Source organism: Corvus cornix, chromosome 4 (genome assembly GCF_000738735.6).
Source record: "Corvus cornix cornix isolate S_Up_H32 chromosome 4, ASM73873v5, whole genome shotgun sequence".
Taxonomy (NCBI): Eukaryota; Metazoa; Chordata; class Aves; order Passeriformes; family Corvidae; genus Corvus; species Corvus cornix.
The window spans coordinates 28,931,677-28,959,141 of record NC_046334.1 but is presented as its reverse complement, the minus strand read 5'-3'; the positions used below and the strand labels follow the sequence as shown (position 1 = coordinate 28,959,141).

Below are 27,465 nucleotides of genomic sequence, written 5' to 3'. Positions count from 1 at the left end.
TGTGCTATGGGTGTGCTGGGCAAGTCCAGCAGCGAGCCAGCCGGCCACCCAGACAGAGCTCCCACAGGTCCAGCTCCAGCTCCCAGTCCAGAAAAGGGAAAAAATTTTATTCTGCCCTGACCTGCTTACATGGTTACTCACAGGAGTCCTGGCAGGTGAGTCTGTGCCTTGGGAGCACAAGGCTATGGCAAAAAGCACAACATCCTCCTTTGTGAAACCCACATCGAGCAGACAGTGGTCCTGGGAAAGCAGCTGAGATGACCACACTGACTGCAGCCTGCTTGTACCATAACAGCAAGAAAAGAGGGGAAGCAGGTTCTTTAGTTGTTTGTTGACTCCCTTTTTTTTTTTCATTTTAGCATGTGAAATATTTACAGAGGGAGCACTCTGAATTCAAAGGACGTGTCTAAAGGGCAGCAGGTGAAGAATGTGGAGCTCCCTACACCTTCCTTCATGACAAATCAATCCATGTTCACCTTCCTGTTCTGGTCAGCAGCAGTACTTTGGCGGTCATTCCAAGCTTCCCTTCTGCTGCTGAAGAGTTCTCTCTTAACACAATAAAATGGCCTTTCTGTGTCTTTCTGATTTAAATCCCAGCGTCCTCAGGAAAGACGAAGGAGTTGTGCTGCTAATGCTGAGGCACAGGAGCGTGGGAAGTACAGTGACCCCTCTGTCTGTCATGTCCGAGCAGCAGGGCAGTCCTGAGAGCACACCCAGAGACAGCAGTTTCTGTTAAAAGGGGCAGCAGAGTATTTCTGTGCTTAGCCAAGCAACAGAACACATGCAAACTATGAAGTGATACTAGGAAATTGCAGGGAGGAAGCATATATAAGAAACAACTCTCAGAACTAATTTTCTTGAAAAGAAATGCAGCTTCATCAAACATACTGAACTCCCCACCAGCACAGTTGTCAAAACAGCAAAGAAACTCAGAAACTCCTGGTATTACCAAGCACCATGTACCAAAGTAGGTGTATGTCCATGTCAAAGAACATCTCACATCATTCAGTCATCCCCTTGCTGTGTTTTTTAACTCATTCCTAAAAATAAGTTTGTAACAAAGCCATTTTTCAACATGAGTGGTAGGTATGTTTACTAGTTCTCTGGAAGTATTTACAGTTTTTCTTCTCCACCTGGTAATGGTGAACTTCTTTCCAATCACTCTTATCTTCTGCAGTCTTGTGAAACCTGGTCCCAGAGTACCAGCCCATCAATGATGTGCACCACAAAGGTAACACAGCAGAGACAGGGCTAGGTGACAAATTTCTTAAGAAACTGATAGATTTTGCTGCTGGAAATTAAGCTGTTTGTAAATTTCCATCTGTCTCCCATAAAACCCTGCTTAGGCCACGTGAGAAAGAATGGTAGTTTTGGCTGACTCAATGGACACCAAGGCACCTCCAGAAGATGCAGGCACTGAAGGGGGCATCTGCCAACCAGCAGAGGGAAAGGTTTTTTCCAAGTTTGCATTATTTTTTCCTAGGTGACTTCAGATAAAGTTGGTAGACCAGCATTGGGAAATGGCCTGTTCCAGGGAGGAAGGACATGAGGATAGGTCCTACCTAGCAAACAGGAGTTCTGGGAACATGCATTTGTATGGTGACCACACACTAAATATATGTTTACAGCTCTATTACAGGAAGATAAACTATTATCTGTGTGGACAGGTGAGGTAGTCAGATCAGTGTGCTTGCTGCGTTGCTGTTGCTACCGTGACAATACTGACCATCAGGCCAGTGGGAAAGATGGAAGATTTAATGAACCATTGGCCTGCTCCTAATCTAAAATCTGTCCTTAAATTTTGTGGTGACTTCAAGTCCCCTAGGATCAGAGTACTCTGGGAAACTGCTAACCTTAATGGCAAAAAGAGAAGACAGTCAAACAGAATTTTAGTAGTTGAATCAGAATGCTTGCGGGAGTCTGCCCTCATCACCTGGGGAAAAAAAAAAAGAAACTGCATTTTTTTCAGTTCCCCCAGGATGTGGCTACAGAAAGGGTAGTTTCTTTATAAAGTTAAGCAAAACCAAAAGGGAATGTCCAGGCTGAAGGGTTTATCTGGGTAATGACAAATGAGGCAAGGATACACTGTGGTCTGGTTTGTGCTGACCGGAATTATGGACCAACAGCCTACTGACTTTTACTGCTGCCTGGGTGATTATTCAAAGACTATTGTTCCAAAAGCTTTTGTGGGTGGACGTGCCAGACTGTTTTGAGGCTGGGAAATAAATTAAGACTATGAGAGTAGCCTCCTTAAGAGCCTGTCCAACAGAGATGACGTTCTGTCCTCCACGGAGAGGGGACTGGCGAAAAACCAGGCCACACACCAACCTTCCAGTGCACTGCAGCAAAGGGCAAGTGAGAAATACGTTTCCTGGATAATTAAGTTCCCTTAAACTTTTGTGTCCATGGGTTACAGGGTACCACAGAGAGAGAATGTAGGTTCTGTGGGCCCCACTTTCTGGGGGGCTGACGTGTGCAGGACCTAGCAAAGGAGCAGCACAACCCACTAGAATTTGCAATTGTTTCAATCTGCTTTCTGATAGCCAAGCTGCTCTTGGTGTTTGTGGATTGGTTAGATTTCATTGCAGCTGTTCCTCCACTTCTTTTTTTCTAAATGAATCACCTCTTAAGTCTTGCTGTGATTTTTTCCCACTGATGGACATATTCATCCACATCTGGCCAGCTCTGCAGGGGGGAGGGAGGAGCAGCACCAACTTCACTGGGCAATGTGTAATATGTGATGGTGCAGTATTAAAAAGTTGGATTTTCCAGATGAAATCTTCTAAAAGAGAGAAGGAATCAATCACGACTATGAAAATCTTAATATACAGTGTCACTTAAAGGTTGTCAGACTACCTAAATGTTATCTCAGATGTGACTCCTGTCTTAGTTTGTCTCTTTTATTGTATTCAATAAAATTGAAGTTACATAAGTTCCATGAATTACCAAAAAATCCTGGATCTTCTTGTATTTAAACTGGTGTAGAAACTATATGGTTTCCTTAGACTTATCTTTGATTGAAAAATCATGATATTTGTACTGTACGGTGAGAAGCCAATCATTAAGTACAAATGAAATGTGACCAATGACTGAAAGCTATCATTTGGCTGTTGCTCCATGTAGTGACTGACATGGAATTAATGGCTCTTATTTTGACTTCACAGAGTTAATGAGATCTGTTGGTAAGTCACTGCAATATAACAAGTCCTCTAAACTTTTCCACAGAAAAGCAGCTTGGAAAAGGATCTGGCACCCAATGTCCTAAATGGTCAGTGTGATGCAAGGGCAACCTATATGAAATATTAATTTGTATTAGTAACTGACTAGAAGAACTAGCTTCATAAGTCTGCACCTAGTTATTAAAAATATTTTGCTAGGTTTGTGGAAGAGGTTTAACTTTCCTAATTAAATTAATCAGTCTCTTGGTCAGTGAAGAATACATAGTGAATGGTACTCACCTAAATGATAAAAAAAATTTGAAAAAGTATGGTACTGACTATGGATTTGGTCACTCTTAACTCTAAATGTAATATCTTTGAGGTGTTTTATAAGCATTTAAAAGACAGGACTTCTTAACAGTGAGCTACCTTGAAATCCTGGAGAGACACTTGTTCAAATTACAGCTGATGAACTCAGCCCAACTGTTACTTTTGTAAGAAATGGCAAAGAAAATTAATGTAACTAGGTTATTGTTTCATCATCTTTCAACATTTCCAAAGTGCTTTCAAGCAATGCCAAGGTTAGTGATGGAGAGGGAGACCTGTTCCTGCAAAAGACTGTTGTTGTAAGACACTTGTAAAGCACTTCTCTGCTTTACCTCCTAGAACCGATCCAGGTACCTCCCCAGAAGTTTCTGTCTCCTCACTGAATCCACTTCAGATGAAAAGGACATCTCCATTCTCTCCACAGAGCAAACCTTCCTCTGCCATACCAAAATCTTGGTCTCCTCTGCTTTCCAACAGTGAAGACCTACCACTTCCAGACTGGGCTATCCCTGAGATACCAACCTAAATAAAGTTCAGGCCAGCAACTGCTTTAGGTCAGACATTCCTGTGTGAAGAATTGCTAAGTACAAAGCTGTTCATAAGCTGGGGTCTATCCAGGTAACTTCCTTTAGACTTCTGTCTGTGTTGGCATCTCCAAGGCCCTTAACATTGTATTTGTGAATTCCTTACAGAACTTTATGTCCTTTACTCGTGTGATAGCCTTGTAAGGTGGTTAAGTATTAAACCCATTTCAAAGACAGACAGGTGAGGCAAACTGAAATTTAATTGTCCCGTCAAAAATCTGCATCTGACTTGGGATAAGAAATGATGTGCAATTTCGTGAGTCCAAGGTTGTGGGTTCAGTCTCCATATGGGCTATTTCCTTAAAAGTTGGACTTGATGATCCTTGTGGGTCCCTTCCAACTCAGGATATTTTGTGAATCTGTGAGTTGTGGTTCAGTGCCCTACCCAGGAGGTCTGTTTGATGAAAGCAGAAAGAGGCCTGACCTCACTCTGTATCAGTGAAAACAGTATAGTTGAAGTAACAGTAAACACACTTCAGTAGGACAAATTTTCTTCACAGTCCTTTGACCTACTACAGATTTTCTTTCCACTTTTTAAAGTTGCTCTCTAAACATTCAAGTCCCAAGTCCTTCATCTTAATTACCTCAGGTACACCTATATTTTTCAAGATAAATAGTTTATAGACATAAAAGCTATTGGTACACCTCTTAACAACACTTCATTGCTTGTATATTTGGTACTTTGGCGGCACACTTTCAAGATCTAAAAATACAGAGTGAGGTGCACAGACACACAGTGCAAGTTTACAAAGCTGTGCTCTTCTAGAAACACCAACAGCTGAAAACCTTCTGACCTAGCCTGAACATCGCCTGTGCCTTCCACAGAGGCAGTCAGACCCTTGCTCTCGCTCTGTTTTCCCTTAGGAAAGTATGTTACGCAAACACCAGGGTAGATTTGGCCTGACACAGCTGGACAGAAGTGACAGAGAATGTGACCTACAAAGTGAGTTTCAAGAGCATTCACGCTTCTACCTCCTCCCCACTGTCACACCTTCTGAGTTTGCTTACACTGCTGCAGACTGCAGCAACTGACCTTAACTGTAAGAGAAAATATTTTGATTTTCTCCCTCATGGAAGTTTTGCAGTTGTTTTAACTACTGTAGTTGTTTTACACCAGTGAACTCCAGAATAAAATCAGGTATGGATCAGAATCCATGATTGGGTGCTTAACTCCTCGCGACGTGACCACATACAAAAGTGAGGTGGAAAATTCAATGCCAATATTCTTAAAAACTCCTGTTCTCCTCTACTTAAGCCTTCAATTGATAAAACTACAAAAATGCAGTTTTAATCCTATTCAGCAGCAAGAGAGTCCGTGGGAAACCCATTTTAAAAGGCTCCTATCCAGCCAAGTCTATGAAGGAAAAGCCTGAAGACATAACCAGTGAGTCAACCTTGGACAAAAACAGAACCCTGAACTCTCACTGTAAAATGAAAAAATCTGGTTATTTCAAAGTCAATCTTTCAGAGGACTGCAATGCCTCCTTTTGTATGTTTGGGATTTAAGACTATCGTAACATTACTGAGCTCCTTTCTGCTCCGTATTGTTTGCATTTCACTGGGGGAAAAAAAAATCACACTGGCTAATAATTTTCTCACATTTTCCTTTAAGGAAAGTAATTTTGAGCACAGATGTGAAAAAATGTTACCAAGTTTTTACTGGTGCCAATGAACTATGGTAACTACTTACATGCTCATTCTATGTTTAGCAATTTTAGTGTAAAACTGTAACAGCAAAGAAGGAGGGTTTTGCCACCATATTTTACCCCTTGTTAACTGTGTTTAGACAACCATGCGCCCAGTTTCTACAATTCAGTTGCTAGCAGACAATTGAAAGCACAGGAACAACTCCCTCACACCTGTGTCCTCCAAGGCCTAGCCTATGGATAAAATTATTTGGGACCATTATTTATTCTCTTACAACAAACAGGAAAAAGAAAAAATTATGAAAAAAGCACCTTGGTTCCATGATATACTTTTTTCTTATGGTAACTGAATATCTTTAAAAGCACTTTTTCAAAAATTAACAGAGCAGTCATTTCAGAGCACTTATGTTAATCTCATTCTTTAAAAAGAACATAGAATTCATCCTCTTCAGCCCATGTGTCTGAAAGGCTGCAAGGTATCTATAAAATGACTAAACCATTGTAATTAAGAGCACAGTTTTCACAAATGCTTCAGACTAGAAAATGTCTTTAACTTCCTAAACTGCCTGAAAGCTTGTAATGATGAATGCCTTTGTTCCCACTTGCAATTTTACCTCTCCAGCTGAGAAAATGTTCTATTTGAAAACATCCACTTTCTTTGGGGAGGTGAATGTGATTACTAGCAATGGGCATTCTCTGTGGCTCTTCTCTGCTCCGAGTTCCTGTATCCATGCACCCCACATGGATGGCCCTCTCATGCTGGAGCTATCCCATGCCTCCACCCATCCCACAAGCAGGCTGCTGCCTCGAGTGCCTGCTGCCCACCCTGCTGTGCTGCTCTGCCCGGTTCCACGGCCACACCATTTGCCTGGGCTGGTGAATGATGCAGCTAAAATGGTCTCTCCTCCACTTTTTAATAACATGATTTCACTGCTCTCATTCATAGGGAAAACAAAGACCGGGGAAGGCAGGAGCCTTTCCATCCAGCCTTGGCACCAGAGAGTGCAAAATGTGGCACCATGCTCTGACCAGCTACTCTGCTCTAGGAAGCCATTTAAAAGGCATTTAAGTCAGTGGTTGGCATCTCTGCTGGATCTTGTTTCAAATACACTCCTTTACAGGGTGAAAGAAAATCCCAGGACTGACTCAAAAGCTCGGAAATACACAGGCTACAGTTGAGAATGCAGCAGGAACTGTACCAATGCTGTATTAGGTACCATTATTTTTATTACAAATTCTATCTCTATAATCCACTGCTCTGAATAACAGAAATGGGTCCGTCCAGAACATACACAAATGTAAGGGCATGAGAACACCAAGAATTTAACAAGCCCCAACAGTAAAACCTTCCTTCTGATGTTTTGCTGCCTAGCTGCTCCTCAGCCTCTCCCACTGACCATCTCCTAACTGGGAAGGAAAACAAATGGATCTTGCAGTTCACCCACACAGTCCTCCTTTACCATCCTTGAAGGTGAAGGAGACTCATTCAGGGTGGAGTCCAAGCCACAGTAATGTTAAAAAAAAAAAAAGTAGGAATAGGGGGAGATGAGGAATAACAGTTTTTTTCAGTATGGTGATTGCTTATCCTAAAACCTGCTGGTTAGAAGTACTGGAAGTGTTTTATAATGAGGTTCTCTGGCTTTCAGGACCATGTGTGTGAGCACAACCTGTGCTGATCTTTGCAGTTATTATCAGTCATTTTGGCAGAAAACTTTCCTTTGCATAAATTCACGCATACTTTGAGGTTTGGGCTCAGTCCTATCAAAATCCCAAAGCAAATTTCAGAGAATTCTCCTTCCATTTGTAAAAGAAACCCCCACCACTGAACCAAGCACACAAGCCTTGCTTTTCAGACCTGTCTACTGCACTGATCCAGATGCCTTTCTAGAAAGCTTTTCAATGCAAATCATTTGAGTTTTCAGTTGGGACCAAAACCTGAAGTCAGGCCAGCTCAGACTGATTTAGAAACTGTGCAAATATTTCACATGGCTCTAAGAAATAATATATCATTTATGCAGCTTCATAAACCCATAAGCATATGCATACATGCCTGGGTGGTGTTAGGATCCCATGTGATAAATTTTGGGGAAGGTAGTGAGTTCTGTTAAAGTGACGGCTCGCTCTGGGGTTTCCATGTGAGGGCAGATACTGTGCATCTTGCATCTGCCTTTTTTTTCTCCTTGGCAATAAATCCCTCAGTGTGGGGCCACTCCCTTCAGCCTTTCCCTCTTGTCAGCAGATTTCTTAGTCACAACTCACCTGGCTCCCCAAACCATTTCTTTGTCCTTTTTATTGACAAAACTGGAAGGAAAGCCAGACCTAACTTATTTCTTTCTCTCCCCAGGGACCTCATTAAGCATACCCAAACAGTGACATCTCTGCAGGGCTCTCGATCAATGGACACTGTCATCTGGAGATTTTAATCACATTAACACCACAGCAGAGGAAAATCCATCCAACTCTCCCTTGCTAAAGTGGCAAACTCAACAATTCTGCCAACCGCGGCAACTACTACTCGTAAGACTTATTTGTTTGTGTGGATAAAAATCAATCTACCACAGGTACTGCCTTCCAGTCTCTCCTCACAGAGCCTGAATTACCTCTCCAGGAAATGCAATTTGATCCTCCAGGCCTGCCTTCCTTATGATTGGGAATAGCTATATTCAGACAACCCTGAGAGCAGAGCACACACACACACACAAAAAAATCAATAAAGTAAAATTTTGTGAGCTGGTGGAAGAACTTGCATTGGTTACAAAGCACAGTAGAAAAAAAAATGCTGGGTGTACATCCCTACCAGTAGCTTGTGCAGCAGCAGGGAAGATAACTGGTGAAAGTGAAGAGTTATACTTGCACAGAGAGCCTTACTCAGAGCACTTGGCAACTATGCAAGGCCCACTGGGTTTTGGTGGAGATAAGCACAGAGCAATGGTCAGGCTGAAGGGCAGCTGCACTCAATCATCACCCAAGGAACACCAGAGGACAGTGTAAGCTGCTTACAGGGACACCCTTGTAACCATCCACTGTTGAAAAACACGTAGCTGTTTTCTTACAGAGAATGAAAAATAATTTTCCAGCTTACCCATGCATCCCTGTATCTCCTCTGATTGCCAAAGAGGCAGTTACAAGCTGATCAAGAGTAATTACCTATCATCTAGTTTTACTCTCTTTAGTGTGCGGCTACCTGACATTGCTTCCTGGTAACCTGGCACATGGTGGTAGGAACTTGCAGGAACAATATTTCTTGATGAAAGCTGTTACTTCTCAAGCAACACCATCACTAAATAGTAATTGGACTTTGTTGTAGCTGAAATTCCCTGGCACCCTGTGAAGGCTGCATACTCAATGAGGTATTTTCCTTTCAAGAAGTATTTCCTAGTTCTTAGATATTTATTTCAGCAAGTTTGGACTGTGGATAGACTACTAGAAAGGAAAAAAAAAAAATCAATTTTCAACTTAAGCCTTGTGTTTGGTGCAAAATCTCACAGGAATTAAGGAATCCATCTGAGGATTTCTAAAGTAGTCCATGAGGATTCATAAGCACAGTGTGCCTCTTAAGCAATCCTTAATGAAAGCATCAGGGGCATTTGCACTTGTTCCTTTGTTGTTACTGAAATTATTCTCAGCATCCAATGTCATCTCAAGGCAACCTTACAGTAGGTGCAGAATTGCAGTGATTTAAATGATAATCCAAAAAAGCAGCATTATCTAGTTCTGCAGGATAAATGAAAGATACTTACAGGATCAAATGTATCAAGTTGGCAGAGTAACTGTCATGTATAGCACTGAAATGTATGTGTTCAGGAGTTTGAAATTATCCTACACAAATAAAGCCAAACAGAAACAAAGTAAAAGGTTTAGCAAAGAGTCAGGACAACCAATGAAGCCAGCCATGAGTAAAGCTGTAAAACTGGCAGAAGACAAAGTAAAAAAAATCTAAGTTACAGCGAAACACTAGCATTTGACAGAATAAGGGAGGCTTAAAGAAGCTAAAAGTTATAATACAACTGTAATGTCAGATCCATAAATTTAATAACAACTGGAGGCACTGAACTTCTTTTTCACTCCGTCCTCAGTGGGGCAATACTCCTGTAAGCTGCTAGAGAAGTTCAGGGATTTGCCTACAATTGGCAACTGTTTGTTTTTTTTTTTTTAATTCAACAGCTTAGGGGGAGGATGCTGAATGGTACAAGCACAAGGAGACACATTTGTTTAGAAGAAGCTAAACTTGTGACAAAACAGTGACTGTGCTAAGCCACGGGCCGACACCCGTATGCAGCCAAGCCCTGCGTGCGAGCACTGCTGGGTCTGGCAGTGTTTATTAACAGCTCGTCCTCAGACAAGGCGTTGGATTTGATAGGTCATGCAAGTTAACACCTCTCAGTGTTGTATTCCCGCTGTCTCCAACAAGCACAAGCTGTTGGGGACTTACTCAGAAGAAAACACTTGGAGACACCAGTTCCCCAGGGATTTCCGCATGGAGGAGGCCCTTTTAGCATGCTCACGAACCAAGTATCGAGGCTGAGTAAAATACAGAAGTGCTGCCACATGGGGAGAGAAGGGAGGTTTGATTCCTTTTGAATTAATGATCTACTTTCTCTCTAGTACTGTTCCCTGCTTAAGTCACCAGACAGATGTTCTTTATTCCTCAAATAACATTTCAGTCTGCTCCCTGTATAAAATTTGAGAGGTAAAATTTCACTCTTGGGGGCTCTGCTTTGGGTACCATTCATACTGAGTGGTGACCTGCGATGGCTCCCATGGGCTGGGACAGGGTGAGCTCACGAGAAAGGTGTAATTCAAGGTGACACACTGAGAGTCAACACATTCATTGATTGCGAGAGAGGGGAAAGAACAGGGGCAGAACGAGCACAACAACAGCTTTTCAAATAAAGTATTGAATTCACTTTGCTAAGATGCTCATTTTCCAGCAATAAAGACAAGCAAGCCAAGTCAGAGAGAAAGAAAAGGTTTTAAAGAAAGGAGGTGCAGCTTAACACTGAGAAAAGAGATTTTCATAATAATTTTTAGACAATCCTATCCGTACCTCCTGCAAAGCAGAATTAGCTAGGTCTCACAGTGACTCCTTGGTTTACTTTTAAATAGGCATGAGTAGACAAAAACAGTAAAACCAGCCTACATTCAAAATTACTTTGATGGACACAGGAATCCACAGGAGTAACAGCAGAGTGAACAAAGGGGTGAGACTTTAGAAGATGGGCACAGCATTTTGTCACATGGCATCAGTTACAATTCTGGGAGTAAGGATAGTGTTTTGCACTGTATGAATTCACTCTACACAACACTGTTTGTATTTTCCTACTGGAATTACAGTAACTTACAGAAAAGAAACTTTTCTTCTTAAACTGCTAAATCTCATCCAATGGATTTTTGTCTTCTCTCCAATCATTCTGAATTTCTATTTTTCACCCAATATTCAACTTCAGCTCCAAAACGGTAATTAAAAAGATGTTTCTTTATCTGTTACATAAGAAAATCGAGTAAGCATGTAAAGATGAACATGGTCCTATAAAAATAAATTGTTAAGTATGTGTATATTAAGGCTTTTACTGATTTGGGTTCTGAGAAATGTCCTGAGAATATGTATTAATGCTTTACAAATATAGGGAATGTTTCACTTTGAGTTAATTTCTTTTAAAATTTATAAGTGAGATTATTAATTCACCTTAAATGCTGCTTATTAATTTTAATGTTATTTGGCAAACATTCCTCTTTTCAGTAATTAATTTTCTCTTTGAATGTACTGTCAGGACCTTATAAAATTTCAGAGTATTTTAAGATTTTGATGGGTTGCTCAGCAACATATGAAATTAAGTTGTGTTTAAATCTCCATGGCAAGTATTTGTGAATAGCAGCTCTTGTGAGGGGACATAAATCTCTATCATCTTTCATCGATTTTCCTACTTACAAGCATGATAACTAGAATGTATTTCAGAGTCACAAATCCAAGCAACTGAAATCTTTTCTTTAAACGTATGTTTTGTCTTTTCTGTTTAATTCAGCTCAGAATTGAGCTCTTCGCATAAGGGCGTGTCTCAGGCTACCTTGTCAGGAGCCCTCTGTGGAATGAGTGCAAACCCCTCTACATGTGCTGCTGTGCTTCCAGTAACAGATCAGTCAACACCAGCCCCGTAAAGGCAAAGTGAGTCACCTTCTTTTAGTGAGTCTTTTTGGGTTTGTCTTTCAAATATAAGACCTGTTGTTGTGGGAATACTTTACTTTTGAGGCCGTGGTTAGCTTTGTGGCAAGCAGCTAGCGACCTTTTAGCTGTATTTGATACCATTTCTACTACTTAGAGAAAGTGCTTACCTGGAAGAAAGACATTTGGAAACCTTGTACTGACATCTACTCATTTCCACCACTGCTACAAAGCATGGCTGGGTTTGGATTAGAATCTAAGTGATCTCAGGGGATGATAAGAGCCTTACAGTTGTGTGGCTTGGCTAGATGAAGAGATATTCCTTCTCTCACTGCACCTACCAGTCATCGTCAAGCTTAGCCTCTGCCTACAAATGACTGCCTCCCATTAGATGTTTTAGCTTCTTAGCCTCCTGTATTGACATGCCAGAGCTCCCTAGGGAAGACAACCTTTTCCTGTTATTAGTTAGAGCCTTGACCCTGAAACTTCTGCTGTCAGCCCCTAAAGGATGCGCAGGAGAACGGTGCCATGCTGCTGTCCTTTGTGAAGACAAGGCAATCAAACACGTTTAAGCTCCTTGATAGAAATGCTACCCATACACAGACTCCTTGGCCTATAGAAGGAATTACAAAAATCCAACTGAGATGTAATGAAAACATGAATTAATGACTTCGTATCCTTCTGTTGAGTCCTGGCCTCAGCTTTGCTGATTTCTACGGATGCCAGCATGACACCTCTGATAGACTCCAAGTAAGACATTCAATGAATGGCCCCAACTTTACATTCGAAGTGTCACAAATATAAAACTGGCAATTCAGGTTTGATGTGTTTTGCAGATTTTTAACACCAAGGAATATTCAGAAATACAGGACTGACCATCACTTTGATTGTGTAGGTAAAACGGCAGTGGTTTCCTTGGGGTCATATGGGACTGAAGAAAGACCTTTTGTGTAGCTTCCTAAAAGCAGGTTCCTGTTAACAGAGAGCAACACAGGACTGCTCCCTCACGACCTCAGTATGTAACCAGGCTGGGTAAACACACTTAATTAAAGTGTAGACAACAAACTGAAATAGAACAAAAACAAAACAGAACAAATCTTCAATGAGTTAAACAAGTCAACAAACCTGCTAGGGACCAAAAAACCAAACCAGCCCAGCCACCCCAGTATCTCAAACTGATTTCTCAGCAAAAGATTTCAGAAGATGATGTTTTCACAGGGGTTTCCAAGTGAAAAGCAAGATTTACTGTCATTGCTCCTACCAAAGTTTTCAGAGACAAAATGTTCAAAACTAGTCAATGCTTTCAAAGGGAAATAAAGCTGCTTTTTTTTCTCAGGAATCCGGCTGGCTGCCAGTGTTGACACAAAACTTGCTCTTGACTGGGCTCCTGAATGCTCAGCAAGCTCAGCAGGGTGGTGTAGTTGTTTTGTTTATTTATAAGCGTGGCAAGTTTCCTACTGTAGCAGCTACCACATTTAAATGATCTTGGCAAGCGCAGGGCATACAGGATACATTCTGAAGAAGGACCATGTCATTGCCTGGCAGGCAATTTCCTTTTCTTTTAAAGCCCTAAACACATCTTTTCAGCCTCTGCTAAGTGTTACTATTTCTGAGGATATTTGAAGCAGGTAAAATGGTAGGAGTGCTAAAAGGGAGATAAACAAGGAGTCCAGAAAAAAGCCTCACAAATGACCTTGAGGCAGAATACTGAGGGCTCTCCAGGCAGGTTTTTTTCCCTCAGTACAACCACTCACGGCAGACAAATATATTACTTAGAATTTCTGCAAGGTATTGTAAAAGTCATAGCATTTTAGCTTCCCAGAAAGCCAAAGAGGAAGTCTTTTGAAATTTAAGCAGCATTTTCCTGGATCCATAGTAAGTCTGCAGTCCTCTAAATGTATCTGAATTGACCTTTGGAGGAAGCAGGAATGCCTTTCAGACCACGAATGTATAAATGCGACACCCAGTTATGACAGGAGCCAGAAAAAAACCAAATACAAGTTACTTGGAAAGTTAACAATATTTCCAGTGCTGCTTGCTAAGAGAGTCAGTAAGGCTGTGATCGATGGCCCCAGAAAGAACAGTGGTGCTGAAGCACCAGGTAATGGATGTTCCAATGAACACTTTTATAAGAAGTCTTTGTCTCACGTTTTAATGAATTCTTTGCCACTTTTCCTGTTTTCCAGGCAAGAAGTCAAGGGGTTTTGTATGGGATTGCATGTTGCTATGGAAGCTACAAAGGTTTCATGCTCTGTCTTACTGCAAACATTTTGGGTTGGTTTTCCCCCTTCCCTATTTCACTCTTCTGCACACTACTCAGCACCCCAGAAGTGCAAAGCATAGTCATATAATCAACTGATGCCAACTGCAAATCCAGCAGGGTAAATGCACAGTACTTCTGTGCAGGCCAAACATCTCACACACCCACTCCACTCTGCTTCCTCTTTTCCTAACATACAGAGGAAAGGGTGAGTTCTGCAGCACTTGGGGAACACTTGTCCCTGAATGGTGCTATTTGAGTTGATGGAAGAAGCAAACTATGGAGTTGCGAATCCCTGTCTTAACTGTGCCCTTCTGGCCAATGCTTCTTATCTGCACTATGAGAGCTCACCTTGAGTGCCTGCACTGAGGTGATCTCTGTGGCAGACTGATCCTGGCTGCTTGTACCTTCAAAACCTGAAGGCCACATTTTTCACATCACCCAGCACCACTCAGCATCTCATGCTGGCCATGAGTTAGCTATTTCATATGATTATGATGGGAAACTCCAATTAGCAAGGAAGGAATGTGCTAATTTCAAATTCCATCTAGACAGTGTAGTGTAAATTCATGCTATTCATTGATCAGTGCCTCGATCTTGTGATTGTGGGAGGAAATTAGCTAGTGAAACTGCTTAAAAACCCCACACTGTGAATGTCAGACACATCTAAAAGTAATTTAATTTTTAAATTTGCTCTAGACATCTTCTGCAAAGGAGAGTTCCAAAATCATGCTTCCCCACCTCAAATTGAGAATTAAACTACAAATGCTTTGTGTAAGCCAGCTAGTTCCTAGTGTCCACATTCAATAGGAAAGTGCAATCAGGACTGGGATCCTGCTGGCAACAAACCACTTTACAAACTGATCCACAAATGAAATGCCATCTAGGAACCAATTCAACAGCTGCTGGGATTCAGACATTTCTGAAACAAACAATGACAATTGCTTACAGGACCTTAAAGCAAAATGATGTCAGACACACAGCCAGAAGTACAGCACCAAGTGCAAGCAAATGAAAATTACAAATTTCCACAGTGTTAGAACTTGCTCTTAAAGTTATCCAGACCGCTAAAAGTTTTGTCTGCTCTGAGATATTCTTTATCGTGTTGATGAACTGTTAAACCCAAGCCAAATTAAAGTTCTTCTGTTAGCATGTCCTAGCTATTAGAAATACAATTTATTCTCCCCTGCCAGTGTTTTGGAAAGTTTCAAGGTGATATAATTTTGGAGAAAAGAAAGAAAAGCCATGAAAAAAGCCAAACTTCTTCATTCCTGCTTTATTTCCCTCTGTAGAGTCTCTCAGCAAAAACTATTCCCATCCTGTGAAAAATAATGCATCATTCACACCTGCTCAGTAAGCAAGCCTGTTTTATGTAGCTGTGAACTAATATAATCAGGAATTACTATATTGATATTAGAAAGATACAGGTAGCAGTGTTTGATAACAGTTTGTTGGTCTGTATGTTGTTGAGTGAGCTGTAACTTACAGTCCCAATAGTCACTGAAATGAAGGAAAATCCTGAGGTCATCTGTGTACTATTACTAGTAATTTGTACCAAAGTTCATGTGTTTGTAAGGGCTACTTTTATAAGCATTTGTTTGTTCATTCATTTAACTTCAGCCACATTAAAAATTAGCATATTAAGCAGATAAAGTGGAATTCAGGTTGGTCAATTTTGCTTCTGACTTCAGCAACTACCAACAACCTGAACATGACATTCCCCATACTCAGTGTGGTGTCAACACACAGCCAAGAGATGTGCATTACTGAAAAGCAGCCTTTCCCTGTGGAGCCACCTTTTTGCTACAGTCACAAGCAATTTGTGATGGAATAACCAGAAGTCAGCTCCTGATATCGATTACAGTGGTCTAATTTACCTGTCATCAAAGCACTGAGTTTTGGTTTACCTCACTGTAAAGGAGATCAGAGTCTTGACTAAATATTCCATATACACGCACACACCCCATATAAACATAGTACTACTAGTAAGTGAGAACAAGACTAACATCTTAATGTGTTTATTTCCATTTGTAGCTTGCATGGTAAATGTATTGCAATGATAACCACTTTTTCTCATGTCCTCCTTCATTTTCACCTTTGTTCAAGAGAGTTATTGATTTCTCCCCTCTTCAAATGCTCTGTGATCTGGTAAGTCAAAGGGGATCATTTCAGTGTTAAGGAGTGGATCAGGACACAACCCTGAACAGCAGAAGCAAAGAAATGCCACTTCTGTGTGAGCCTATTGTCACACTAGCAGTGCTGCTGTATGTGAAGAACCCCAAACCTCTTCAGGGCCTCTCCCAAGGCAGGTGGTGTGAAGAAGTGCCTACCTGAAGACGGCGAGGCTCAAAGACCAGAGCACTAGCGGCTTCCTCAGTTCAAATTTTGCTCGTTTGTTCATTAGGTGCCGACCACCAAATATAAAGGCAGCGTACAGAGCTGAAAAGAGGAATGATTTCTTCCTGCAAAACAAAACCAAAAAACACCTGTCAAGTGTTTAATTAGTATTAGATACACAGCAGAGTCACATACGGACATCACTGCTAAGGGCTTGTGTGCTTCCTTAAAAGGAAACTCTTTTGGAGGCATTCCTGCATCCCAGTTGAGCTTATCATTTCCATATGAAACTACATGCCTGCATACAGTCAGGGCCAGGTGCAGGCAAAATTGACCCTGGGGAAGTTCTGGAAAATGACAGACAAATTTGGCTCCCATTCTTTGTCAGTTTCCAAACACTGAACTTCTGTGAGGAATAGAATAGATATTGCAGAGCCCAGACACACTTTTGCAAGCAAAACACAGCTGGTACTTGAACCAGTTGATCACATTTTGCACTTCATTTCTCTTTTTCATACAATTTTTTGTTTCCTGCAGAATCCTCCCTATATGGCAATTTAGTTTCCCACTGTTTCCTCTAAGAAGACACTCAAAGATCATGAGCACTGCAACACACCATGATGAACCCCACAAGAAGCAGAGAACCAGTGAGGAGAGGTCAATAGCCCCATTAAGCAGCAGGACCATGCTGGGTGGCATTGCCCTGTGGCATTGCCCTGCCCATGAGTGCTGGTTCAGGAAATTCAGTGCATTTGCTGAAAGGTCAAGCAGGGCTTTCTTAAGGAACTTCAATTACACTCTTCAAATTGCAAGTTTTATTTTTAAAACTGCCTGATAGTAGTTCAGCTCACCAAACATTTGAACTCTGCTACTATAACTCATTGTAAATCATCCATTAGAGGTCAAAAATGGACTCAGCCTGGGATTCCTTCCCACACAACACAGTATTACACTAAGACTTAATGATGTACACTATTAATGGTGGCCTAACTGGAAAGGTATCTGTTCAAGAATAGAATTTTCCCTACATTATTTATCATTACATTCACAAATATAGGGTGGACTATGGTTTTGCACCAGGTTCTGGTTCCTACTGTACCCCAAGAAAGAATGACAAATACTCTCAAGAAAGTTAACTACTTCATCAACATCATGGAAAAGACAGAAGCAGGCTACAAGACCTCTAGTTCCTTCTGACACTGGAATCCCAAGGGCAGCAGCAGCAGACAGGCCTATGATCAGGGCATGGCACACTGCCCAGGCTTCCCATTGGGAGAGACCCACATGGTGGTCCTCATAGGATTTTCAACTGGATGTTTAAATGATAGTATGTTGCTTCACCTCAAGAGAAAGACAAGTATGTGCCGTGGTGTCACTACTGGTACCACCCAAGTGCCACCTCCAGGCTCTTCCCTTAAGATTGGCCAGCTGAGGTTACCCCATGGCAAGGAATCTGTAGAGCACAGCACGATCCTGAGGGCCAAGCATAGAGTGGCACAGCACAGCATGTGCCTGTGCCACCTCAAGGCAGCTGGTAATGGATCACGAGACCCTTGATGGCCAAGGGTCTTCCTGGAAGGTTCAGAAAAACTAAGAAAAGCTGTAGCACATCTGACTGGAAATACAAAGAAAGCACATGCAACCTTCAATCGAGGTAAATGAATTGAATTTTATGTAAGTTTGAAAGCTAAAAGAGAAAACTCCAAAGAGAGAGAAGCGTATCAGTATGCATTCTGCAGTATGCCATTTTCTGCCAACTTAAAAACTCTGCTTCTACTGATGTATTTACAGCTCTGTGTTGTAAAACACAAGTAACTGCACGAAAATCCACCTGATGCTCTGAGAAGGGAGCACCCAGTGCCTGTGGTCCACTGGGTAAGCTTTAGCATCCATGCTGGCAAAAGCCCCAGGAAGACCAGGATGACCACAGAGCCCGCACCCTCTCACCTTGTGCATTTAGATGGCCTAATTGCCATGGCAATGGTTATCATGACCAGGTTTTGAAAACCACAAAGCCTCGGCCCTTATTCATATCATAATACAGAAAAAAGCATTAATTTTTACTTCACTGGTCAGGGAAGGGACAGAATCACCAATCTGATAGCATGACTGCAGTTTAGCTAGGCTGGAGATCACTAAATATTTGTTAACCAGTTTGGGTAACGATGAACAACCTCAAGCTTGCTCATACTGAACCACCTAACTGTTTAGACAAGATTTATGGGTTACAAGACAGAAGCAAGCTCTCAGTGTGAGTTTGGACTGCATTCCTATCTCCTTCCCTCTGCAGCCTTTTCAGCAGTGGTGTGAAACGCAGCCCATTGCCGCCCTGGGCATGGGTGAGGGAAGGAAAGGAACTGTGATGGACCCATAAATCTGCAGTCCTGTCCAGGCTGCTCCAGGGCACTGGGAGAGATGTCTGCTTGGCCTGATTTTGCCCCTTCAATCCCACAGAAGTCTGGGCTTGCAGCGCTCAGTGCAGACAGACAGCAATGCACGTGACAAGGTATGGAGATACATGTACACACATACGGCTACTGGAGCCATGTCCATGCAGGTGCCACACAGGAGGGACCCTGCAGCTCCACACCATGAGGGAAGTGCAAACCCACACTTCACAGCACTGCAGTGTGAATCCCCCACGCCAGAGTCAGGAAAGGTCTGTCTTGCACTGATCTATGCAAGGATCTCGCTCCAAAGCAACTGAGAGCAGTGCAGGATGAGATTCCAAGTCGTGCAGGGGAAAAGAATGCAACACAGTGCTGCCATGCAGCTGTCAACACGGCACAGGCCATGCAGGCTGGCACGGCAGGATGTCGGGATTCATGAGCTAGAGACACTTTGCAGGAAGGCAAGCCGGAAACAGTTCAGTTCTAGATCAAATACAGCCGAGACTTCAAAGTAATGGTTCAACTTCAGTTCCAGTTCAAGACAAAAAAAGCAGTCTGAATGAATTAGCAGTTCAGGTCTATGTTCTGCTTGTCTCCTGTTCTTCCTAAGCCAGATAATCTATGTATCTACACCAAGTAACATTTCACTTTGCTTCTTAGTAGTGAAACTATCTTTTGTGAATTCAGTCAGTTTATTGAGGTCAATAGTTACATTACAGTAATTAGAACCAAAAAATTTTAGGTCACTTTAGAGCTTTGTAATGAGTACAGCATTATTGACAATGATGGTAAATTGTACTCCCAGAGTACGCAGCTTTGTATCAGCAGTGGCAGACAAGGCAAGATTTGACTGCACACATGATGTGAACTGCAGAGAGCAGCTGTAAGCAGTTTCAGACAAGGAGGGACACAGTAGTATTATCTCCCATCAGAGGGAAGCACAATACTGAATAATGATTAGGCTGTTTTTGAAATCATCACTGTTTTGATGCTTGCTACTTTTTGCACTCAAAGGACTTTGAATTTTCCCCATTTTGCAGCATAAAAATGGTTAAAAGAACCTGGCAGGCCAGATGATAGCGTTACAAAGGGGTTGCAGAGGTATGTACTCTTAAGATAATCTGATTAACTGCATTAGACTGGTATTAACCAGTTTCCTACCAGTGTTTTTATGATGGATTTTCCCAAAGATTCATGACTACAGTCTGGTCCTGGGATAGTGACACAAAGCAATGGCAATCTGACAGAATTCAATTAGATCTGATTGATTTTAGTCAAAGGAGAGTAATATCGTGTCAGAGACTGAAATATTATAGTTTATGACTTAAACATTTTCCTGAAAGACTTTTAAAACTGTATTACAAAAGCTGCAAAGAAGACTACCACACCCTGGATGGGGCCCTGACAGAGGCCTTACACTGCTCGCTGATGAAGATGAGATGAAGTAACAGCTCAGGGCTGGGGACATTCACTGAGCACAGGCTTAACACCTCCAAGATGAGGACCACAGCCCCAGGGCTATCAGCTGCCAGGCTCGAACAGACCTCCTGCACCAAAGGGTGGAGGGAAGAGAGGCTCTGGGTATCTGGGAAAAAGGCTCTGGTCAGAGGTGCAGTGACTGCCCATCCTCCCCTGTGCAGAGGAGCCCAGCTGAGGGGTCCTCACTGTGGGGTGAGCTTATCCACAGCAGAAGGGGGTGACATGGCCCATCACAGGAGCCCCCCTCAAACGGGTGCCCAAGACCCTGCACCAGAGCACCAGAGATGATGCAACAGACCCTCAGTGTTGCAGGGGACACTGTCAAGCTGGCCCCTGCAAGAGAGGCACGTGGGCATTCCCACCTGGCCCAAAGTGTGTATTAATCCACGGAGTTCTGCACTCTTTGGCATGGCGAGTGGTATGGTGGCGAGTGGTGTGGTGGCGAGTGGTGTGGCGGTGTGTGGTATGGTAGCGTGTGGTATGGTGGTGTGCGGTATGGTGGCGTGGCCACGGCGGCAATGGGGGACCCTCACCACCAGCAGAGCAGATGGAGGGGAGCAATGAGATGTCATTGGGACCCTCGGAGGGGTGATCTGCTTCCACCTAACCCCTGTCACCTCTCCCTGTCCCCTCACCTCGCCCACACACTTCTTTCTCTATTTCGTTCTTTCTGTTCTCTTTCCTTCTCTTTGCCTCTCTACTATTAAATAAAATACATCAATTTTTTGGCATCAATGTCTAACCTCATTTGGTTTTAATCTTGTTTCTGGGAATATTTTGAGCCTTCTAAGTTCCTTCCAGTTTATGCACAGAGACTTAACTTTCCTTGCTTTTCTGGGTTTAAACCGGACTGTAACATATCGAACAAGCATTCTGAAAGATGGAGGTCTGGAGTTGTTCTGGAGCAATGTAACTTTTACTATTAGCTGAAGAGAAACTAAATAGAGCAGAACAATGGCAAAAAAAAATTAACCTTGGAAGTAAAAAAATAAAATCCCTCAAAGTAATTCGGTAACAGACTTGCATCCAATAACTTAAATGTTAGCACATTCATATGTTTGTCTTCAATTCTGTTCTGCAGGGTAACGCAGTAGACATAAAGACAGGGCTGCCAAATCCTCCACATTTTTCTGGCATTTCTGTTTCTCACAGTTGTCTCCCACCTTCCTACATTTTCAGACTTCAGGGACTAAGTACTATCTCTACTGAATACAACTCCATGTTCCTCTGACAAAAGTTGCCAGCTTTCCCCCTTTATAGGTTTCTGGAGAACCTATAAAAAGCTGTATTTAGGCTTACTACAAGAGAGGGAGGCAAGAGGGGCTACAGGCTGAAGATGTGAGACAGATCTTCCAGGACAGAAGCACAGAGGTGGCTGTATCATGAGGCAAAGGGACAGGAAGAAGCTGGGAGCCATGATGGGAGAAAGAGAAGAGAAAGGATGACTAGTAAGCGTGGCAGCAAATGAGGGGAGCTGGCAGCCATGAGATGGATATGAAGCTGGGATAGCATGGAAGGCAAGGAGGCTTGAAGCCCTTTCTCTGCTGGAACCCCTGGAAGGGTGCTTCCTGCATCCATGGGCAAACCTATGGCAGAGGAACAGAGACAGGAAAGAGGAAAAGTATAACTGACCGGAAAGAGGAAAAGGAAAAGTATAACTGAAAAGAGGGAGGCAGAAACTGAGGATGATAAAGGAAGACAGGGACAAAGCTTCTCCTCATTTCCAGCCAGAAGTCCCACCCAGGAAAGCCTACTCAGGCACCAAGGAGTGACAAGAACAGATGAGCCACCCAAGCCTCAGGCAGGAAAACACAACACTGGGAAGGGACAGCAAATAATCCAAAGAGGAAAGCAATGGTAAACAAATGGCTAAGGAGTAAGACATCCTGACTCCCTCAGAAGTACTTATTTATAAAATGCTGAACATGTTAGAATTATCGCAGTATTCTAAAATAAGGGGCCAAAGCCTGAGGGTGAGCCTCATGTGCAGCAGCGCGAGACATCCCCCGTCTCTGATGCAAAGTGAAATAACCCTGAATATTGCAGTACTGCTGAAGGAGGTAGTTTTGAGCCCAGATGCACTGCTGCCATTTTTCCCCCTGAAAATAGCAGACTGAGTCATTATTGTAGAGTTCTCTGATGTTAATGAGTAAACTGAAACAGATATGTATATATATATGTGTGTGTGTGTGTGTGTGTGTTATAAAATTGACTATTTCCACAGGATTTTCCTTAATCATCAAAGAAAGGCTTTATAGAAATGCCCAAAGGACAACCTCATCATGGATTGTTTATCTTTCATCATGTAATACAGGATTATCTGCCTAACAGCATTCAGTAGGGGAGCAGTAAAGTGGTGTTAGCCTCCTCTTTCTACATTCTATAGGATTCTTAAAGCTTTTTTAAATCAAGACGTATTTACTTTGCACATTCAAAGCTCATTTTTAAATTCACTACCACTCCTTCATATGCTGTAAAGGGAGCACAAGGGGTTAAAAAATCCCCACTGCAGTTGCCAGAGCAGAGTGCTGCTGGAAAGTAAATAGGCAGTTTCAGACTCCTGATGTTTTTCTTTTGGCCTTCTTCATCACCATTTTACTCATGTGAAAAAAAAAAAAAATTTACTGAAAAAAAAGATAAATAAAAGAATGTTTGGTTATATGAAATATAAGGGAAATTTCCTATTCCTTTCTCCCAGCTTTCAACAGAAAATAACAACAATCACTTGTGTTTATAATTGAAACTGCTAACTTGAAAGTCTAACTGAAGTGCTTTAACCTGAACGCATGTGAATCCCACACCACACCCATGTCCACAGATCAGCCAGCAGGGCTGGTAGCCTTGGCAAAGTTACTTTCTCTCTGGTACTTATTTAAAAATCACACATTCTGTATAAAAAAGGGTGTGCAAACGCTTCTCAGTCTCTCAGTGTTTCTACCTCAGAAATACTGTCAAAGCAAATCTTTCTCTCTCTCTTCACTGATAGAATTTTGACAGAACTGGCAAGAAGAGATCCAATGTGTGGATATGCCAGATCTGTGTATGAAAATATAACCTGTAGTCCTGGCTTAGATTTGAGTTTCTGCAGCTGCTTCCCATTGACCATAGCAGCCTTTGTAACGGAGAGAGAAGGACACACGGAAGAGGAAGATCTGTCTGATACACGCATGCCAACACAGTCTGATTTATTCCTACAGCTCAATATCCTTTGACATTTATATTTAGCACAGCAATGATGAGAGTCACACACACATGTAGGTGATTCACTGATGATGGTCTTTGACGTAAAAAGCTATCAGAGAATAAACAGGGACATATCTCATACCAGTCATCTGACCCCTTGATTTCTAAAGCCTGCCTCTCAAAAGGCCATTCAGCCTCCTTGTGACAGGTACTGTTGGATGTTCAAGTCTGTGCTTCCCCAAAGGCTGGAGCAACTCTCCAGGCACCTCTCTCCTGTCTGGGAGCAAGGGAAGAAAAGTCAGAGCCCTGGGAACACATATGGGCCAGGGACTGTTATTCCCCTACATGTGCCTTCTCTCTGGGGTCCCATCACCCAATTCATGTCATTACTGCCAGACAGTACATGTGTCACTGCCCCAACTCCTTAGTCCAAAGAAAGGGAAGAAACATGGGGCCGGGAGGCTGCCAGGAGGACTGCTGTGGGAACTGTCCCAAGCACAACGTTGCTGGAAAGGATGGAAGACGAGGAAGACTTGCAGCTCTGTGAGTGCTAACGGCTGAGCTGAGGGGCAGCCTGAAGCCCAGGTCCCCCACTGCCCAGGTCAGAGTGCAAAGGGTGAGAGCTGCAGGGGCAGCAAGCTCTGAAGAGCAGAGCAACTATTTTTCTGTGGTGTATCACCACCTCAAAGCCTGCTCTGGTCCAGTGGAGATAGCCCCAGCTCACCACCAGCCAACTTGCATGACCAGTGTTCCAGGGGAGCAAGGGGCTGAGCCCACCTGGGCCTCTGCCCACACCGCATTCAGTCAGACCCAGGGGCAGGAAACCACTCCTGTGTTGGCAGGGCAGCCAACAGCCCTAAAATTACAGAGAGGAGAAACAAGGGCACGGAAGTGTGGGGGCATGGGGGAAGGTGGCTCATGTCCTGCACCTCCCTGATGGTTGCATTTGTTTTGTTGAAATGTTTGCCAGTAATTTGTAACACTCATGTTTGTAAAACATGTTACAGAGTATTAGTCACATACTTAAAATGTGCGCAGCTAGGGACAAAAACAGCAGCAAATTTTTCTTGTTTTCTCTGTGAATGGGAAAATACAAGAACAGCATAGGGGTGAGAAAACAAAGTTAAAATTCAGGAACAATTTTGGGGTTTTTTTCAGCTAGACGGGGCAAACTCAGCTCTGAAGCATAGTCCCCTGTTCTTTATAAGCCTCATATAGGCTTGATGGAAGAAACCATATTCCTGTAAAAAACTCATAAACTGCAACCCCAAATATCAGCCACGTCACAAGAGAAAAGAACCTCTCAAACAGAAAGCACTTCAGAAAAAAACCCCAAAACAAGTTCCAAAACTTTGGGTTTTGAAACCAAGTTGCCAAAATTATCACTGAAAGAAAATCAGCTTCTGGCTCTGCCCCAGATTTCCTCCACTTAAGCTTTGAATGGGGACCCACCCAGTGGAGACAGCAGGTGAGTGTGCTTGCTGTGATAACAGCCACTCCTGAGTTTTCCACCTGACACAGACAGCAGTGGAAGTTGCAGCCCAGTGAGTTGGCTGACTGGGGAGAGCCACACCATGCCCTCCTACCCAGTTGGCACGCGTCAGCCTAAGTCAAAGCCTGCATCACCCCATCCTCAATGCCACCACACATCCCAGGGATGGGCCACATCCCAGGGGTGACATCTGACTTCACTGTTACTGACACTGATCATATCTAACAAATATTTTTGCACAACCCCTCCAAGATTTACACTGCCAGTGCTAAGAATTGAATCTAGCCCCAGAGGAGTCACAGGAGCCTACTGGAAAAATGACCATCCCTGTCCCTGTGAAGAGCCTTTACAGAAGCTCACTGTAGTCAAGAGAAACTCCTTGACTGGGAGCCTCTGCTTAATCCATTAGCATCACTCCGACAACATATCTAGTTCTTAAGACAAAGATTTGGGGTTATAACAGGTGACAAATTAGTGTCCCAATTCCCCATGGACCCACCACAGGTTTTTCCAGACTTTGCTGAGACTTTCAGGCAGTCGGTGGAGAGATGGCAGAAAGCAGAGAAGCTAATGTAGGTCATAGGCACTGCAGGTCTGATGAAAAGCTACAGTACTTTCACTTCGAATTTCATCAATGTAAATGTAAACCTCTGGCCTCCACAGTAAAAACACAGAGCTAGTGAACACTACTGCAAGTGAACTTGGGGACTACTAACCTACATCCTTCCCAGTTGAAGTCATTCTGTTTGCTCCCACTTCTCACCTGAAAGCAGTTAATGAAGATGCTAGTGGAGGTATGTCATACAGACATAGCATGAAAATAACTAGATCTACAAACCGCCTTACTCCTTTGATCTGCTTTATCTGATCAAATTAATCAATGGTTATGACATTTTGTAATTTTACACTTAAAGGAGTACATCAACGTAAGTCCTTCAGATCTAGGAAGATCCCTGAAGAAACTCAAAACGTTATTTATATAGACAAGCGCTGCTTTTTAAAACTGCTTAGCAGATAGATATTTCTTTATTAAACAGGACAAAACACAACTCAAGTAACAGATCAGTAAGAATACTGAAGCTGCCTTTGCCCATGCACCTGCAGAAAGCCTCAGCACCACAGTGGCAAGCTCACGTTCCTCTACCATTGCAAAGGCAATTTGTAAACATTCTGGGAAGTAGTGTCTGTTGGATCTCAAAACATATTTAAGCAAAAATAAAAGCCGTCATTTAAAATGAAACATGGAAAATGCAGGGGTTGTAAGCAGTGTGTTATTTTTCTATCTATCCGCCCTAAAAGACATTCCAGCAGACATTGCTCCCTTCCAGCCTTCTGCAATATGACCTCAGAAAATGATGTTGCTACAACGTCAGTGGATTGCAAAATACAAACAAATAAAAACTGTTCTGGTTTCCCTGAGAGTGTTCTCAGCCAAAATAGATATGCACGATTTTCCTGTAAAGCAGAGCGCAATGTTAGAAACAGGACAGCAAAAAGTAATGCACAAATAAGACCTTACAGCCAGGGCGTGTTGATCACCTTATAGAAAGCATCACCGCGTAACTCCTTCAGTGCCAGAAAACATTAAATTATCCTGGAGCTTTGGAGGAAACCAAACTAAGGGGATGCCTGAAAAGCACAGTAATTTAGAATACTGTCCTGGCTCCGGCCAGGACAGGGTTAATTTTGCAGTAGCCAGGAGGGGGCATGGCTCAGACTCAGGGGTTATTCTATACCATCACATGTCACTGCTGTGTTGTCAGGTTGAAGGAAGGGAGTCTCCTCCAGGGAGAAGGGGTTCCTTTTGGTCAAGTGAGCATGGCAGAGGGAGCTGTCCAGTCCTGTCTGTTGCTGGGGGTCTTCTGTATGAATCCTTCCTTTCGTGTACCCTCTGTCATAAGTATTGTTGCTGTTATCGTTTGTTTTCTTATCTCATTGCTCTTTGCAGTAAACCGGTCTCATTTCAACCCGTGGTGCCTCCAATTCTCCTCTGCAGCAGGGGAGTGGCCAGGAGGGGAGCAAGTGAACAGAGCACAGGTTTTAGAGGGAATTCTAAATTGGGACATACCATTCCTAAACCATGACAGATAGACACTTACTTCTCTTCCCCACCTAAAGACCTAAAACCATATACGTGGATGAGAGCACGCCAGCAATACCATTTGGTGGCCTAGCTTTGATTAAAAGGGGATACTAGTACCAGTGATATTACATTAATGGAACTGTGGAATAAAATGTTTTGCTTTCAAAACTTGTGAATGCCCAGGCGACCTGTGGAAGAGAAGGGAGCAAATGGATCTCATAAAAAAGGACATTTTGGTGGAGAAGCAAATGAAAGAATATCTTCCAACAACCCATACTGAAGAAAAATCAGGTCATCTTGAGAACAACTGCCTGCTCTGACTGGTCCCATAGTACTTCTTGATGCATGATGTCAAGGACTGCTTGA

The 27,465-nt window shown here is 42.7% G+C and overlaps 1 protein-coding gene across 3 annotated transcripts in view; it reads right to left on the bottom strand.

The window, feature by feature from the left end:
• ELOVL6 (ELOVL fatty acid elongase 6) overlaps window positions 1–27,465 on the bottom strand; it is a 77,341-nt gene that overhangs the window by 9,459 nt on the left and 40,417 nt on the right. For all 3 annotated transcript variants that reach the window (XM_039550735.1, XM_039550734.1, XM_019293396.2), the window contains one exon: window positions 16,466–16,597. In XM_039550735.1, coding sequence (XP_039406669.1) covers window positions 16,466–16,597 — 132 coding nt within the window. The remainder of the gene's footprint in view (window positions 1–16,465; window positions 16,598–27,465) is intronic.